General features: G+C 46.3%; 1 protein-coding gene and 1 pseudogene across 7 annotated transcripts in view; both read left to right on the forward strand.

Moving 5' to 3' along the window:
• The first annotated feature begins 1,225 nt into the window (after positions 1-1,225).
• Positions 1,226-1,957, forward strand: LOC120366630 (ubiquitin-like protein NEDD8 pseudogene; annotated as a pseudogene).
• Positions 1,958-4,637: 2,680 nt separating this feature from the next.
• GNL3L (G protein nucleolar 3 like) overlaps positions 4,638-17,008 on the forward strand; it is a 96,494-nt gene continuing 84,123 nt past the window's right edge. For 6 of the 7 annotated variants that reach the window (XM_074391827.1, XM_039475703.2, XM_074391826.1 and 3 more), the window contains exons 1-2: positions 4,638-4,781; positions 7,278-7,343. In XM_074391827.1, the coding sequence (XP_074247928.1) occupies positions 7,328-7,343 (16 nt within the window). In that variant the 5' untranslated portion in view covers positions 4,638-4,781; positions 7,278-7,327. The other variant, XM_039475705.2, reaches the window with a different exon arrangement.

The following is a 17,008-nucleotide window of genomic DNA, read 5'->3' on the forward strand; positions in this document are numbered from 1 at the left end:
TAAAAATACAAAAATTGGCCGGGCCTGGTGGCAGGCACTTGTAATCCCAGCTAGTTGGGAGGCAGAGGCAGGAGAATTGCTTGAACCCAGGAGGTGGAGGTTGCAGTGAGCCAAGATCACATCACTGCACTCCAGCCTGGGCAACAGAGTGAGACTCCGTCTCAAAAAAAGAAATGTAATAAATAAACCTTGATTAGATCCTGGGATCAAGAAATGAAAGCAGCATTTTGGGGATAATTGGGATATTTGATAATTGGGACATATGTGATGGCAGTATGGAATCATAGTTAAAATTTCTTAGGTGTGATAATGGCATTGTGGTTATGTAGGATAATTTTTTGCAAAGTATAAGGGTATATGGGCTTTCATTATACTATTCTTTCAACTGTTCTGCATTTAGAAACAATAAAAAACAAAAATTCGGCCAGGTGCAGTGGCTCACGACCATAATCCCATCACTTTGGGAGGCTGAGGCAAGCAGATTGCTTGAACCCAGGAATTCAAGACCAGTACAAAAATCTTTAAAAATTAGCTGGGCATGGTGACGTGCACCTGTAGTCCCAGTTACTTGGGAGGCTGAGTGGGAGGACCCCTTAAACCCAGGAGGTGGGGTTTGCAGTGAGTGGAGGTCACGCACTGCACTCCAGCCTGGGTGACAGAGCAAGCTCTGCTTCAAAAAAAGAGGAGGAAATACACATAAAGCAATAATACGTATTTTGCAAGAATGCATATATACAGGCGAGCGTGGTGACTCACGCCTGTAATCCCAGCACTTTGGGAGGCCGAGGCGGGCGGATCATGAGGTCAAGAGATTGAGACCATCCTGGCCAGCATGGTGAAACCCCGTCTCTATTAAAAAAAAATAATAAAAAAAAAAGAATGCATATATACAAAAATATGCATAAAACACCTTAGAATGGCTGCCTATAGGAGGGAAATGAAAGTGGAAAGTAGAGATGAAAGAGATTAAAAAAATAACACAATCTCTCACTTAAGTAATACATATTCATCCAATACATGGAAAGCACAGAAAAGCACAAGGAAGAAAATTAAATTCACTGATAATCTCACTTTGACTTGTTAGAAATGCAAATCCTGGGCCCGAAACCAGATTTACTGAATCAAAACTCTGGGCATGAGGCCCAGTAATTGGTGTTCTAACAAGCCCTCCCAGTGATTCTGTTGCTGGCCAAAGTTAGAGAACCACTAATCTAGAGCTAACTATTATTAACATTTTGTTTCAGATTCTTGCAGACTTTAAACAAAAAAATGGAGAAGTGGCCCTCACAGGCAGAGTGCCGGAGAGCGGCAGCGGCGACCGCAGTGGTAGGAGCAGCAATTTATCCGTGTGCAGTCCCAAACTGGAAAGAAGATGCTAATTAGCGTGAAGACGCTGACTGGAAAGGAGATTGAGATTGACATTGAACCTACGGATAAGGTGGAGCCAATCAAGGAGCGTGTGGAGGAGAAAGAGGGAATCCCCCCACAACAGCAGAGGCTAATCTACAGTGGCAAACAGATGAATGATGAGAAGACAACAGCTGATTACAAGATTTTAGGTGGTTCATTCCTCCACCTCGTGTTGGCTCTGAGAGGACGAGGTGGTCTTAGGCAGTGATGGACCCTCCATTTTACCTCCTTACCCTGTCGCTCATAATGAGGCATCATATATCCTCTCACTCTCTGGGACACTAGAGCCACTGCCCCCTCCCCTGGATGCTCAGTAATGTATGTCTACTGGTGGGAGACTATGAGGACCCCAGGATGCAGTATTCCTGGCCCAGAGGGCCCTTGCTGGCTATTGGGTGTTAGTTTGCAGTCCTGTGTGCTTCCCTCTCTTACGGCTGTGTCCCTGGTTGTCAATAAAATATTTCCTGGCAAAAATAAAAAAATGAAAAAAATGAAATCTTTCAGACATACAAATAAATATAGAGAATATAACAAAAACAAACCCATGTACCTACTACATAGCTGACTTACAATGTAAACTATTAGACAAACAGTTGAAGTCCCCTGTGTATCTCTCTCTCATTCCGTTCTCTTGTTTTCTTCCTGAGAGGTAATCATTGTTCTGGATTTAGTATTTCTCTTTAAAAATTATTGTTGGCTGGGGGTGGTGGCTCACACCTGTATTCCCAGCACCTCGGTAGGCTGAGGTATGGTTGGATCATTTGACCTCAGGAGTTTGAGATTAGTCTGGGCAACATGGCGAAATCTCATCTCTTCAAAAAATACACAAATTAGCCAGGCATGGTGGTACATGTCTGTATTCCCAGGTCCTTGGGAGGCTGAGGTGGGAGGATGGCTTGAGTCAGGGAAGTGGAGGTTGTAGTGAGCAAAAGTTAAGCCACTGCACTGCAGCCTGGCCCACAGAGCAAGACCTTGTCTCAAAAAAGTTATTGTTTATATATCTGTATAATCTATAAACAGTATTGTTCGCTGTTTTCTAGATTTTAAAACTTTGTATAAATGGTTTGATATTTTATGTATCCTTCTGCAATTTGTATATATATATATTTTTTTTTTTTGAGAAATCCTGACCTCTGCCTTCCAGAGTGCTGGGATTACAGAGCCACCGCACCCGGCCTCTGCAATTTGTATTTTATCTCAGCATTGCGTTTTTGAAATTTAGCTGGGTTGATGCACGCAAAATGATTCACTCTTTTTCATTATCGTATTCTGCATAGTATTCTGTCCAATGGCAACACCATAATTTATTTATTCATTCTCCTGTTGGTGGAATTTTAGGTTGCTCACATTTTTTTTTCTCTATTACAGAGTTCTGCAATGAACATTCTTTCACATGCTTATTGAGCAAATGTGTAAAAATTTCTCTACGAGTTAAAGTTTAGGGGTGATCTCTATCTATCTATCTATATGTTAATCAATTATCTCAAATATTAGAATTGCTGGGTCCCAGGATCATCTTCAGCTATTCTGGAGACTTCCTAATTGTTTTCTGAAGTCGTAATAACTAGTTTCCACTTCTATCAAAGATTTCATTGTATTTTTTTCCTTATAGTTTGTGCATTTGGGATTTTGTTTAAAAAGTCCTTCCCTAGTCACAAGTCACAAAGATATTCTCCTGCATATATTAACTTCATAGTTTTACCTTTCACATTCACAGTCCACCCTCTTAGGTAGAATAAGTAAGGATCCAGTTTTATATTTCTTTTCATGGAGAGCCAAATTTCCCAATGCTATCTACTAAACTGTCCATTTCCCATTGATTTGTGGTGCAGGCCTGTAAACTTGCCCATTTAACAAACATTTGTTGGCCGGGCGTGGTGGCTCACGCCTGTAATCTCAGCACTTTGGGAGGCCGAGGCGGGCGGATCACCTGAGGTCAGGAGTTCAAGACCAGCCTGGCCAACATGGGGAAACCCTGTCTTTAAAACAAACAAACAAAAATTTGTTGAAGCCTTCCTTCTACCCGTCTTGTGCTGGGTCTTGTTGAAGGCTTGAAGATACATGGCCCCTGCTCTTAGGGAGTTCACCCTCGTGTGGAGACACAGCCACATAAACAAGTACAGTATTAAGTGGTAAGTGCTAGCTTAGCTGTATAGGCAAGGTGCTGTGGGTTTCTAACTCATCTGGGAAAGTCAGGGCAGGTTTCATAGAAGTGACAAGAGTTAGGTCTTAAGGAAGCGGAACAAATTTGCTAATGCAGGGGTAAATGTGAAGGTGGTCAGGGCTGGTTGGGGTCCAGCGGAATTTCATGTGTCTCTAGGATGAGAGGTTAGAAACCCTCCAACGATGTAGAGAGGTAGTGAGTCCTCTTTATGTAAGGGGTAAAGGGATAGAGGGAGTCCTTTTCAGCCCATCCATGCTTGAAGTGGAGAAAGAATCCCACCCTCACAGGCAGAGTCCCACCTACTCTGTGCCCCACCCCAGGGTTGAGGTTTGAGGAAGAGGGGCTGAAATTAAACCATTAGGCAAGAGGCATTTCAGACTAATATTTACTGTTTTCTGGGGAGACCTTACTTCCCGGCTAACTCCTTGAGATGGTTTCAGAAACCCTTACTTGCTCCAGTCCAGAGATATAAATTCATTCCCTTCTGCAGACGCTGCTCCGTGATTGAGGGAAGGATGGAGTAGGAGGGGAAGAAGGCAAACGGGTGGGAGAGGCTTCTAGTTGTTCTGGCTCCTGCTCCATATCGGGTTGGGTCTGGCCATAGATCTGAACTTACGCATAAAGAGCTGGGAGTGCTCAGGCAGTGTCTGGGGCCCAAGGACCCGGGAAGGTCATTGGGAACAGCTAACCATTCACTTTAGGTGGGGAATACTCGGCCAGACATGTGACCCAGGCGGCCATTTTCTTACACCCTGCTGACGCCATCTTCCAGGCAGACAAAGACACCATCCCCCACCCTTGTTTGATTCGGGCATGTTGACTGCCTGGTTACTGAGGTTTCGGAGTATGCATATTTAACGCCAAACAGACCCCCGCAGACAAAATTTTGACTTGCAAGTAGGGTATATGACCGTACCAGTCGACCCGCCGCTTCTTCCTGTCACTTCGCTGTCCTCCCTCTACCTCCTCCGCTATTTCCTTACCTACGGGGCAGCCAGGAGGCGGGGCCAGCGTAGCAGCGAGGAAGGGACCGGCGGGCGCGAGCTGTCAGTCAGAAGCCCGCCCCCCGCGGAGAACGCACAGTGGGCGGAGTCGGGCGCCGCCGGTCTGGGATCCGGAAGTCTGAGCCTAGCTGCGCGTGAGCATTTGCTCGCCCAAGCGAGTTGTCGTGTGGCTGTCTCTTCTCACATCCCCGCCGGAAGTATAGGTAAGAAACTACTCTCATTTTCTCACGGTGTGCGCTCACCTAGACGACCGGCAGTTAGGATCCTCCATTGAAGGTGAAACCACAGATGCCCACCAGCCTGGAATAGAGAGGTAAACAGCCGGATCTCTTCTAGGCTACAAGGGCCCAGAAGAGAGCAGGGATCGCAGCACACGTGGAGAGGCGCCGAATTGCCTTTTCGCGGGGTGGAGTTCTCGGGGAGAGGGGCATTGCCCCATCCCATCTAGAAAGGTGTAAATCCGGGACACATTGTGTAGTAGAGAGGCACAAACCTCACTTGCGTGATGAAGCGTTGATCGTCCTCAAGATAGTGAGGCTCCAATCTGCATTCACCCTGTATACACAGGATTCGACTCACCGAAGGCATGGGGGGCATCCACCCCAATCTTATGTATAGAGACATCTCCTTCCACTCAGCTGAGCACTGCAAACTTCTCCCGGTTTAAGGCACTTCCTCGGCTTGGCTCTAGACAGCCGCCTCGAGGCACCTCTGACCTCTGGACAGACCGAGGCTTTGATGTATCTGTCCCCCTACCAGTATAGAGGAGCTTAGAAACATTTTATATACAGGGGGAGGGCAGCTCCTCCCCATTCGTGTAGACCTAGAGCCCTCAGTATCACTCCCAACTCACCTATCCCGAGTGGTTGCAGATACATGCCTCAGCCTGTGGACCACTAAGCCAATTGCCTCCTCCTCTTAGGTTAGAGTGAGTCCCTACTGTGGAAAATCAGACCTGATCCCTACCTCCATAGCCCTCGTTTTACCGAACGTGTATTTTTTTTTTTTTTTTTTGAGAGGGAGTCTCGCACTGTTGCCCAGGTTGTAGTGTAGTGGCGCGATCTCGGCTCACTGCAGCCTCCACCTCCTAGGTTCAAGCAATTCTCCTGTCTCAGCTTCCTGAGTGAGTGGGACTGCAGGCGTGCGCCATCACGCCTAGCTAATTTTTTTGTATTTTTAGAGAGACGGGGTTTCACTGTGTTGGCCAGGATGGTCTGGATCTCCTGACCTCTTGACCCCCCCCCCACCCGCCTTGGCCTCCCAAAGTGCTGGGATTGCAAGCGTGAGCCACCGTGCCCGTCCCTGAATGTGTAATTTTTTGAGGCACCCAAAGTGCTTTGAAGCAAGCAGGAACAGACCTTAATCCATGAAGAGAGAGTTAGGTCTGCCCCTTGAGGTGCCATGGGGGTAGAGGGGTTCAGATGTGTTCCTCTCCCTTTGACATAGACACAGATCATCCCCCTACCTCTCCCAAGGATTTAGAATCACTAAATGTAGCAAGTGAGATACCGAACAGGAGCAGAGATGCAGGCCCCCCTCCCTGTAATGTTGAGAGGCAGTGATACCATTCATTACCTGGCAGTGCAGTGCATATGGTCTCTCCCCTTCACCCAACGTAGTGGAACTCAGATCTGTTTCTCTCCACCCAGGGTAGAATCACTGACCCCCCCCCTCCTGCCCCCAAGTATTAGGGCTGATCTATGAATTTATAGCTGTATTGCCTGCCCTCTCCACACATCACCCATGCAGAGAACCAGAGGCCCTGTTTCTTTCAGTGTTAGTGTGCTGCTGACTTCAATCAGCATAAAAGATGAAAGTTGTCACAGTCTACTTCCCACAGAAGGGTCCAGAATAACTCACTGCAGGTAAGGTGCAGACCCACTTATTCAAAGCTGCATAGTTGTGGTGTCAGGCATATCGATCCTGCCCTACAGCCCTCTCCAGGGTAGAGAGACCCAGGACCCATCCCCACAATCTAGAGATAAACAGATCTGTGGTTCTTTTCCGGTGTAGCAGAAATGCACACAGCCACTTTGTGAGTTTCTCCAGTTTCTCTGTACCCCAGAGTAGAAGGACAGATGGTAATCCCCCCAACCCAAATCACCAAGGTATAGACCCCAGGCATACGCAGGCACAGATTTTTACCCCTTCCTCCAAGATTTTGTACTTATCTCAGTCCCTATAGACACGCAGGTAACAATCCCTGTTCTCAGGCCCGCTTTCCCCAGGGTAGACTCCTGGGATCTATTTACCCCCTTCCCCACCATCTCTCCTAGGTAGATGAGATACGGAATTCCCTACTTGGGAAAAGAGGCACTATTATTGGCCCATATAGAAATGGACCATCCTTGCATGCCTCTTTCCCCTCAGTGTGAAGGGGTTTAGCACTAGTTTCCTACCTAGGGTATAACACTACAGTGTGGAGGAATACGGACCAAAGGCCCCATCTGATGCATTGAGGCACTGACTCCACCCAGGATGAGGTTGAGACCTATCCCTCCCTTTGGGTAGTGTGACATTCTCTTCCCTGTGTGGACTCAGCCATATGAGACTCTAGCTCCAGCTTCTCCCAGTTTTCCTAATTATGATGGCTTCCTCATAATGTTCTTTAACATTTTACCTTTAGGGGACTTAGGCAGAGGCTTATGGCATTGTGGTTCCCCGCTGTCTTCAAATTGCTTCTTCTCCTATTCTGACAGGAAGAGAGCAAGCAGATTTGAACCTATCTGCTTTCAAGCTGGTCATCACGATGAAACTTAGACACAGTGAGTTTCCTTTACCACCACTCTCAATCCTGTGCTTTTAATGAATGTTCATAGAATTTCACAGTAACTTTTTCTTTTTTTGTTTTGAAACAGAGTCTTGCTCTGTCGCCCAGGCTGGAGTGCAGTGGTGCGATCTCAGCTCACTGCAACCTCCACCTCCTGGGTTCAAGTGATTTTCCAGCCTCAGCTTCTCGAGCAACTGGGATTACAGGTGCCCACCACCACACCTGGCTAATTTTTGTATATTTTTTTTTTTTTTTTTTTTTTTGAGACGGAGTTTCACTCTTGTTACCCAGGCTGGAGTGCAGTGGCGCGATCTCGGCTCACCACAACCTCCGCCTCCTGGGTTCAGGCAATTCTCCCGCCTCAGCCTCCTGAGTAGCTGGGATTACAGGCACGCACCACCATGCCCAGCTAATTTTTGTATTTTTAGTAGAGACGGGGTTTCACCATGTTGACCAGGATGGTCTCGATCTCTTGACCTCGTGATCCACCCGCCTCGGCCTCCCAAAGTGCTGGGATTACAGGCTTGAGCCACCGCGCCTGGCCAATTTTTGTATTTTTAGTAGAGACAGGGTTTCACCATGTTGGCCAGGCTGGTTTTGAACTCCTGACCTCGGGTGATCCTCCTGCTTTGGCCTTCCAAAGTGCTGGGATTACAGGCATGAGCCACTGCTCCCAGACTATTTTTTATTTTTTACTTAAAAGAAATTTTTTTTTTGAGATGAAGTTTTGCTCTGTCCCCCAGGCTGGAGTGCAGTGGTGCCATCTTGGCTCACTGCAACCTTCGCCTCCTGGGTTCAAGAGATTATCCTGCCTCAGCCTCCTGAGTAGCTGGAATTACAGATGCCCACCACCACGCCTGGCTAATTTTTGTGTTTTTAGTAGAGACGGGGTTTCACCATGTTGGCCAGGATGGTCTTGAACTCGTGGCCTCAAGTGATCTGCCCACCTCAGCCTCCCAAAGTGCTGTGTTTATATAGGTATGAGCCACCACACCCGGCCTAGTTTTTTTTTTTTTTTTTTTTTTTTTTTTTTGATACGGAGTCTTGCTCTTTTGCCTAGGCTGGAGTGCAGTGGCATAATCTCTGCTCACTGCAACCTCCGACTCCTGGTCTCAAGTGATTCTCCTGCTTCAGCCTCATGAGTAGTTGGGATTACTACTACTAGTAGGTGTGTACCAGCAATGCCCAGCTAATTTTTTTGTATTTTTAGTAGAGACGTGGTTTCACCATGTTGGCCAGGCTGGTCTCCAACTCTTGACCTCAAGGGATTCCCCTCTTTCGGCCTCCCAAAGTCCTGGGATTACAGGCATGAGCCACTGTGCTGGGCCACTGTTGTTTATTTTTGAGTGGCTATTTTAAGAGGGGAATGTTTTATCACTTAAAAAGTTTACAGCTGTTGGTGTTGGTGGCACAAGTCTATAATCCATGGAACTTGCCTGCCTGCCTGCCTGTCTACCTGCTGGTCAGTGAGTTGCCAAATGCTGATAAAGATGTCACAGTTGGGCAATGAGAGGGGCAAAGCAATTGTGGCTTTGTGCAGGAGCGCAATTGTAACAACAGACTGCGGAATGTTAGCTGGACAGGGAGAGAAGAAGGATAGTTGACAAATAAAGAATCGAGTAGAAGGTTCAAGTCTCTAGGAGGTTGGACAAATGAGCTTGAAGATAGGAGAGAGGGGTGTCTGAGACTGCTTTCAGCAGTCCAAGCAGTTACAGGTGGTTCCCCTGTAGGTGTAACCATAGAAATGGGTGGGTAAGTAGCTGTGATTGAGTGGAGATCCCTGGAGGTGAAGATGTCAAGGAAGTGGGAAACCTAGATTGTTGGAAGGGTTGTCCAGTGATCTCCAAAGTCACCCAGGTTGTTGGTGGCAGGAGTTGGTCAAAGAGAAGCAATGAGCCAGGTACTTCAATAGATGAGGGAAAGTAAGTCATAGATGCCAGACATACATAGCAGCCTAGTTGGGGCCTCAAAAAGAGCAGGGTTTTTATTCTATTCCCTTCCACCCATTTTTGAGATGGAGTCTCACTCTGTCACCCAGGCTGGAGTTCAGTGGCGCTCATTGCAGCCTCAACCTCCTGGGCCCAAGCTATCCTCCTGCCTCAGCCTTCTGAGTAGTTGGGACTATAGGCATTTGCCACTTTGCCCCACTAGGGTTTTTTTTTTTTTTTTTTTTTTTTCAGTAGAGATGAGGGTTTTTCTATGTTGCCCAGGCTGATCTTGAACTACTGAGCTCAAGCAATCCTCCTACTTTGGCTTCCCAAAGTGCTGGGATTACAGGCATGAGTCACTATGCCTTTTTTTTTTTAAATCCTTTTTAACGAGAGGCAAAAATAGTCTTAGCTTGGAAGTGGTGAGTCTGGAGGACTATGTTCTCTACCTACGGACCCCAGGATAAACATGTGCCAGAGAAAACAACTGCCACCTTTTGAGAGGCCTGCAAGTGAAGCATTGTCCTTGGGAGAGCCAAGTCTCAAGGCAGGAGCTTGGGGAAGTGATCCCAGGGAGAGGTTGTTAGGGGAGTGCTGATCACCCAGGTTGGAGTTTCAGATGATGTTGTGGGAAGTTTGATGCTAGGGCAGAGGAAGGATGAGGGGGATGAAGTCAGTGGGTGTACAGGGACATCTGTGGGTGAGAGTATGGGAGACGAGGGATTAATGAATACAGAGATTTGCTTTTGAGTACTCATGTGAGAAATAGTGATTTTTGGGGCCTAGATGATGTTGGTGGATGCAGACATTGAGGCTCAGAGAGGTTTTAAAAAATTCTTCAAGGTCGGCCAGGTGCGGTGGCTCACGTCTATAATCCCAGGACTTTGGGAGGCCGAGGCGGGTGGATCATGAGGTCAAGAGATCGAGACCATCCTCGTCAACATGGTGAAACCCCGTCTCTACTAAAAATACAAAAATTAGCTGGGTATGGTGGTGCACGCTTGTAGTCCCAGCTACTCAGGAGGCTGAGGTGGAAGAATTGTTTGAACCCAGGAGGCAGAGGTTGCGGTGAGCTGAGGTTGCGGTGAGCCGAGGTTGCGGTGAGCCGAGATTGCGCCACTGCACTCCAGCCTGGGTAACCAGAGCGAAACTCTGTCTCAAAAAAAAAAAAAAAAAAAAATTCTTCAAGGTCATATAGCTAGGTTGTTGTTGAGCCAGAGTAAGAATGTCTGCTGGTTATAAAATGGTAGCTATTTTCTCTCTGGAGTTGTTGAAAAACCTATGAGCAGAGGCTCCTGAGTGCTGGGAGGGATGACTGACTGCACCCTCTTCTCCATTTCCCTTCCTCCCTTCTCTTCCCCCCTCTGAAGTACATGCATTTTCTTTCCAAGTGATGTATTTTCTTTCATTGTGTGTTTGTATCCATTACAGGCACTCAGTTTCCAGGGAAGTTAGGCAGATGGAAATTGTTGAGTAAAATGCCCAGACCTGGTTCATTCCAAACCTCACTTTTTTTTTTTTTTTTTTTTTTGTTGCAACACGAGTACTTTAGAAGGGAGACTCGGGGTCTGTTTTGTGTTTATTTAAACTGTGTTTATTTAAATTCGACCCATTCACATTTGTTATGAGACGTTTATGTCTGGTCAGTTTCTACCATCTTATTTTATATTTGTTATTTATTTTGTTTCCTCTTATTCCCTTATTTATTTATGTTTTGCTAACCTGACGAAGTTTTTAAACAATCCTCCATCAGTAATTAAAGTTATGTTAGTAATTGCATTCATATTTATATCAAACATAATTAATTCTGTATTTCTCTATCACTTTACCAAAGTTAAATAATGACCATTTTGTAACCTACCCGAAACCTTTAGCATGCTTTCATGCTTTTGCTTTTCCAACCCCCATTACTTGATTCCTGGATTATGTTGAAATAGTTTGGTATTTCAGTTCTGAGCTATTTCCTTATGATACGCTTCTTGGATTTTATGAATCCTTTTTTTGTTGTTTATTCGAGGCAGGGTCTCACTCTGTTGCCCAGGCTGGAGTGCAACACTGTGATCACGGCTCACTGCAACCTCCGCCTCCTGGGTTCAAGTGATCTTCCTGACTCAGCCTCCTGAGGAGCTGGGACAACAGGCGTGAGCCATCACACCTGGCTATTTTTTTTTTTTTTCTTTTGAGACAGAGTCTCACTCTGTCTCCCAGGCTGGAGTGCAATGATGTGATCTCAGCTCACTGCAACCTCCACTTCCCAGGTTCAAGCAATTCTTCTGCCTCAGCCTCCCGAGTAGCTGAGATTACAGCTGCGTGCCAACACGCCGGCTTATTTTTGTATTTTTAGTAGAGATGGGGTTTCACCATGTTGGCCAGGCTGGCCTTGAACTGCCAACCTCAAGTGATCCATCTGCCTAGCCTCCCAAAGTGTTGGGATTACAGGTGTGAGCCACTGCTCCGATCCCCGGCTGATTTTCCCATTTTCTTGTAGAGACAGGATTTCATCATGCTGCCCAGACTGGTCTTAAACTACTGAGCTTAAACGATCCATCTGCCTCGGCCTCCCAAAGTGCTGGGATTATAGGCATGAGCTGCCACGACTGGCCCTTAGAATCCTTTCTTAATATATCTTCCAGTTCTTAGCCACATGACATCTTTCATTTTTAGATTCAGTGATTTTTTTTTTCTGCCATATGCAGCTCTTGAGGCTGCCCTGCATGCTAGGAAACACCGCTTGTACAGCAGTGCCAGCCTTCCAGGTGAGCCGCCCTTCCTAGGGCAGGGTTGCCTAGAGGTGCTTTTGTGTGAAATTTTTTTTTTTTTTTTTTTTTTGAGATGGAGTCTTGCTCTGCTGCCAGGCTGGAGTGCAGTGGCGCCATCTCGGCTCACTGCAACTTCCACCTCCCCCGGGTTCAAGTGATTCTCCTGCCTCAGCCTTCCAAGTAGCTGGGACTACAGGCATGTGCCACCATGCCCAGCTAATTTTTTTTTTTGTATTTTTAGTAGAGACAGGGTTTCACCATGTTGACCAAGATGGTCTCAGTCTCTTGACTTTGTTATCTGCCTTCCTCGGCCTCCCAAGGTGCTGGCATTACAGGCGTGAGCCACTGCACCACCTGGCCTCTTTTTTTTTTTTTTTTTTTTTTGTCACCCAGACTGGAGTGCAGTGACGCCATCTTGGCTCACTGCAGCCTCTACCTCCCAGGTTCAAGTGATTTTCCCGCCTCAGCCTCCTGAGTAGCTGGGATTATTACAGTCATGCACCACCACACCTGGCTAAGTTTTGTAATTTTTTTTTTTTTTTTTGAGATGGAGTTTCACTCTTGTTACCCAGGCTGGAGTGCAATGGCACGATCTTGGCTCACCGCAACCTCCACCTCCTGGGTTCAGGCAATTCTCCTGCCTCAGCCTCCTGAGTAGCTGGGATTACAGGCACGCGCCACCATGCCCAGCTAATTTTTTGTATTTTTAGTAGAGACGGGGTTTCACCATGTTGACCGGGATGGTCTCGATCTCTTGACCTCGTGATCCACCTGCCTTGGCCTCCCAAAGTGCTGGGATTACAGGCTTGAGCCACCACGCCCAGCCTAATTTTTGTATTTTTAATAGAGATGGGGTTTCACCATGTTGGCCAGGCTGGACTTGAACTTATGACTTCAAGTGATCCACCCGCCTCAGCCTCCCAAAGTGCTGGGATTACATCTGTGAGCCATCGCTCTTGGCCTCAGTGATAAGTTTTAGTAGATTTCCTGCCCACCACTATTTGTTTTCTTTAGCTTGGGATCTTTGTTCTGATTTAATTTTTATTTTGCCAGTAGTTTTATCCAAAAGGAAACACAGGGCAGGGTGTGGTGGCTCATGCCTGTAATCCCAACACTTTGGGAGGCTGAGGCAAGCCAGTGACTTGTGGTCAGGAGTTTGAGACCAGTCTGGCCAACATGGTGAAACCCTGTCTCTACTAAAAATATAAAAATTAGCTGGGCATGGTGTTGTGCGTTTGTAATCCCAGCTACTCTGGAGGCTGAGGCAGGAGATTTCCTTGAACTCAGGAGGCAGAGGTTGTAGTGAGCTGAGATTGTACTACTGCACTCCAGCCTGGGTAACAGAGTGAGACTCTCTCAAAAAAAAAGGAAACACAGGTGGCAATCTTTGCTCACCTGAAAATGTCTTTTTCTTTTTTATTTAGTTAAAAAAAATTAAAAAAAATTTTTTTGTTTTGTTTTGTTTTGTTTCTTTTGAGATGGAGTTTCGCTCTTGTTACCCAGGCTGGAGTGCAATGGCGTGATCTCGGCTCACCGCAACCTCCACCTCCTGGGTTCAGGCAATTCTCCTGCCTCAGCCTCCTGAGTAGCTGGGATTACAGGCACGTGCCACCATGCCCAGCTAATTTTTTGTATTTTTAGTAGAGACCGGGTTTCACCATGTTGACCAGGATGGTCTCGATCTCTTGACCTTGTGATCCACCCACCTCGGCCTCCCAAAGTGCTGGGATTACAGGCTTGAGCCACTGCGCCCAGAAAAAAAAAAAAAAAAAAAAGAATTTTTTTTTTTTTTGAGACAGTCTCACTCTGTCTCCAGGCGCCAGGCTGGAGTACAGTGGCGCGAACTCGGCTCACTGCAACCACCGCCTCCCAGGTTCAAGCAATTCTCCTGCCTCAGCCTTTCAAGTAGCTGGGACTACAGCACACGCCACCATGCCCAGCTAATTTTTTTTTGTATTTTTAGTAGAGACGGGGTTTCACCATGTTGGCCAGGATGGTCTCAATCTCTTGACCTCGTGATCCTCCCGCTTTGGCTTCCCAAAGTGCTGGGATTACAGGCTTGAGCCACCGTGTCCGGCCGAAAATGTTTTTTTCTTACCTTCGTATGATAAGAGTGATCTATTGGTTAGAATATTATCTTTTTATCTTTGGAGTTTAGAAATTTCATCAGGATATGTCTAGGGTATTCTTTTGGTTGTTAATCTTTTTTTTTTTTGTTTTGTCTTGTTTTTTGAGACAGGGTCTCTGTTGTCCAGGCTGGAGTGCAGTGGCGCCATCATACCTCACTATAACTTTGAGCTCCTGGGATCAACCAGTCCTCCTGCCTCAGTTTCCTGAGAAGCTAGGACTATAGGTGTGTACCACCACACCTGGTTAATTAAAAAAAATTTTTTTGTAAAGATGAGGTCTCACTATGTTGCCTGGATTAGTCTCAAACTCCTGGCGTCAAGCAATCCTCCCACCTCAGCCTCCCAAATGCTGGGATGACAGGGTGAGCCATAGCTCTTGGTCTTGGTTGTTAATGTTGCTGCTCCCTGTGTCTTTCCAATCTGAAACCTCAAGCTTATGTTCAACTTAAGGAACTTTCATCTGTTATTTCAGAAAATTATTGCTTTTCCGTTTATACCATTTTCTCTTTTAGAAACTCCTGTTGTTAATACAAAAGAGTAGCTGGGCATGGTGGTGCATGCCTGTAATCCCAGCTACTCAGGAAACTGAGGCAGGAGAATTGCCTGAACCCAGGAGGCGGAGGTTGCGTTGAGCCGAGATCGCGCCATTGCACTCCAGCCTGGGTAACAAGAGCGAAACTCCATCTCAAAAAAAAAAAAAAAAAGAAACTCCTGTTGTTTAGATTTTAGCTGTCTTGGCTGTATTCTCCATTTTTTATTTTATATTTTTGCTTATCATTGCCATTTCTTTGAATTTTTGCTCTAAGTAAGCTCCCTCCTTTGGTTTTCTAGCTTATTAATTTGGTTGTTAGTGATGTCTTTTTTTGTTTTTCAGTACTTCTATTGAATTTTTTTAAGAGACAAAGTTTCACTATGTTGCCTAGGCTGTTCTCAAACTCCTAGGGTCAAGTGATCCTCTTGCCTCAGCCTTCTAGCTAGCTATAGGCAGGTGCCACTGTGCCCAGCTTAAGTTTTGACTGTTAGAGCAGTCCGTGTTTATGTATTTCTTTAAGAGATGGGATCTTGCTTTGTTGCCCAGACTGGATTAGAACTCCTGGGCTCAAGGGATCCTCCCTCCTGCCTTAACCTTCCATGTTGCTGGGACTACAGGCATGCGGCACTACACCTGGCTTTTGAATTTTTATTCAATATCAAGTTTAGGGAAATCTTTTCTTACACAGTTCCTTTAAAGTATCTTCTTGATTCTCCTTAAGAATTTGCAGGCCAGAGCCGGGCGTCGTGGCTCACGCCTGTAATCCAAGCACTTTGGAGGCCAAGGCGGGTGGATCACCTGAGGTCGGGAGTTGAAGACCAGCTTGACCAACATGGTGAAACCCCGTCTTAAAAAAAAAAAAAAAAAAAAAAAAAATAAAAAAAAAAAAAAAGAATTTGCAGGCCAGGTGCGGTGGCTCACGCCTGTAATTCTAGCACTTTGGGGGCCGAGGTGGGCGGATCACCTGAGGTCTGGAGTTCGAGACCAGCCTGACCAACATGGAGAAACCCCCATCTACTAAAAATACAAAAAATTAGCTGGGCGTGGTGGCGCATGCCTGTAACCCCAGCTACTCGGGAGGCTGAGTCAGGAGAATTGCTTGAACCCAGGAGGTGGAGGTTGCAGTGAGCCAAGATTCTGCCATTGCACTCCAGCCTGGGAAATAAGAGTGAAACTCTGTCTCAAAAAAAAAAAAAAAAAAAATAGAATTTGCAAGCCTGAGACTAGCCTGGCCAACATGGTGAAACCCTGTCTCTACTAAAAATATAGAAAAATTAGCTGAGTGTGGTGACAGGCACCTGTAATCCCAGCTATTCAGGAGATTCGCTTGAACCCGGGAGGCAGAGGTTGCAGTGAGCCCAGATCGCACCACTGCACTCCAGCCTGGGCAATAGAGCAAGACTCAGTCTTGGAAAAAAAAGAATTTGCGGTCGAATTTAAGTTCTGTTTCCTACATTAACTCTGCAGTGGGAGCCAACTCATGTGATTATGGAGCCTGTTCTCTGTGTGGTAATCTCGAGCTACTGATATAATATATTTGTTTGTATTTATCCTGATCTTTTAGAACCTCTCTCTCTAGGAATTCCTTGAGCCCTGTGAAGGTGGTAAGAATTAAAGGGAGCCATTCTTTTCTTTTTTTTTTCTTTTTTTTTTTTTTTTTTTTGAGACGGAGTTTTGCTCTTGTTACCCAGGCTGGAGTGCAATGGCACGATCTCGGCTCACCGCAACCTCCGCCTCCTGGGTTCAGGCAATTCTCCTGCCTCAGCCTCCCGAGTAGTTGGGATTACAGGCACACGCCACCATGCCCAGCTAAAGCCATTCTTTTCAATAGGTCAGCTGTGAAAGGGATGATGGGACTTCTTATTGAAGAAGGGGAGAGGCCTCATAAGTTCCTGGACTTTGCTAGGTCATGATTGGAGAAGTGGCAGACCTCTCCTTTTGGTATCTGAGGGAGGCAGTAGCATTTTGGCTGAGTAGGTCAAGTCTCTTTGGAGGCAATGGCCTGAGCAGGGTCAGCAGGAAGGGATAGTTCTTTCCCCACATACTGATGGCATCTGCCCAGGCTTAGTGGGCTGGGACTCCTCAGATTACCTACCTTCTCATGCTGCCAGCTCCCTCACCTCAGCTGGCATTGAAATTCTTGAGTTGCCCCCAGCAGGAAGTCCTGGGGGAGGGAGGCGTCACAAGCACGCATTCAGGTTACTCTCTTCATAGATTTCGTCTCAGAATTGTTTGAGTTTGCAATGGAATAATGTTGCACACATTATATCCAGTACTTCCTCTGATATTATTGCTGCCATCTGCATCTCTGT

Source organism: Saimiri boliviensis, chromosome X (genome assembly GCF_048565385.1).
Source record: "Saimiri boliviensis isolate mSaiBol1 chromosome X, mSaiBol1.pri, whole genome shotgun sequence".
NCBI lineage: Eukaryota > Metazoa > Chordata > Mammalia > Primates > Cebidae > Saimiri > Saimiri boliviensis.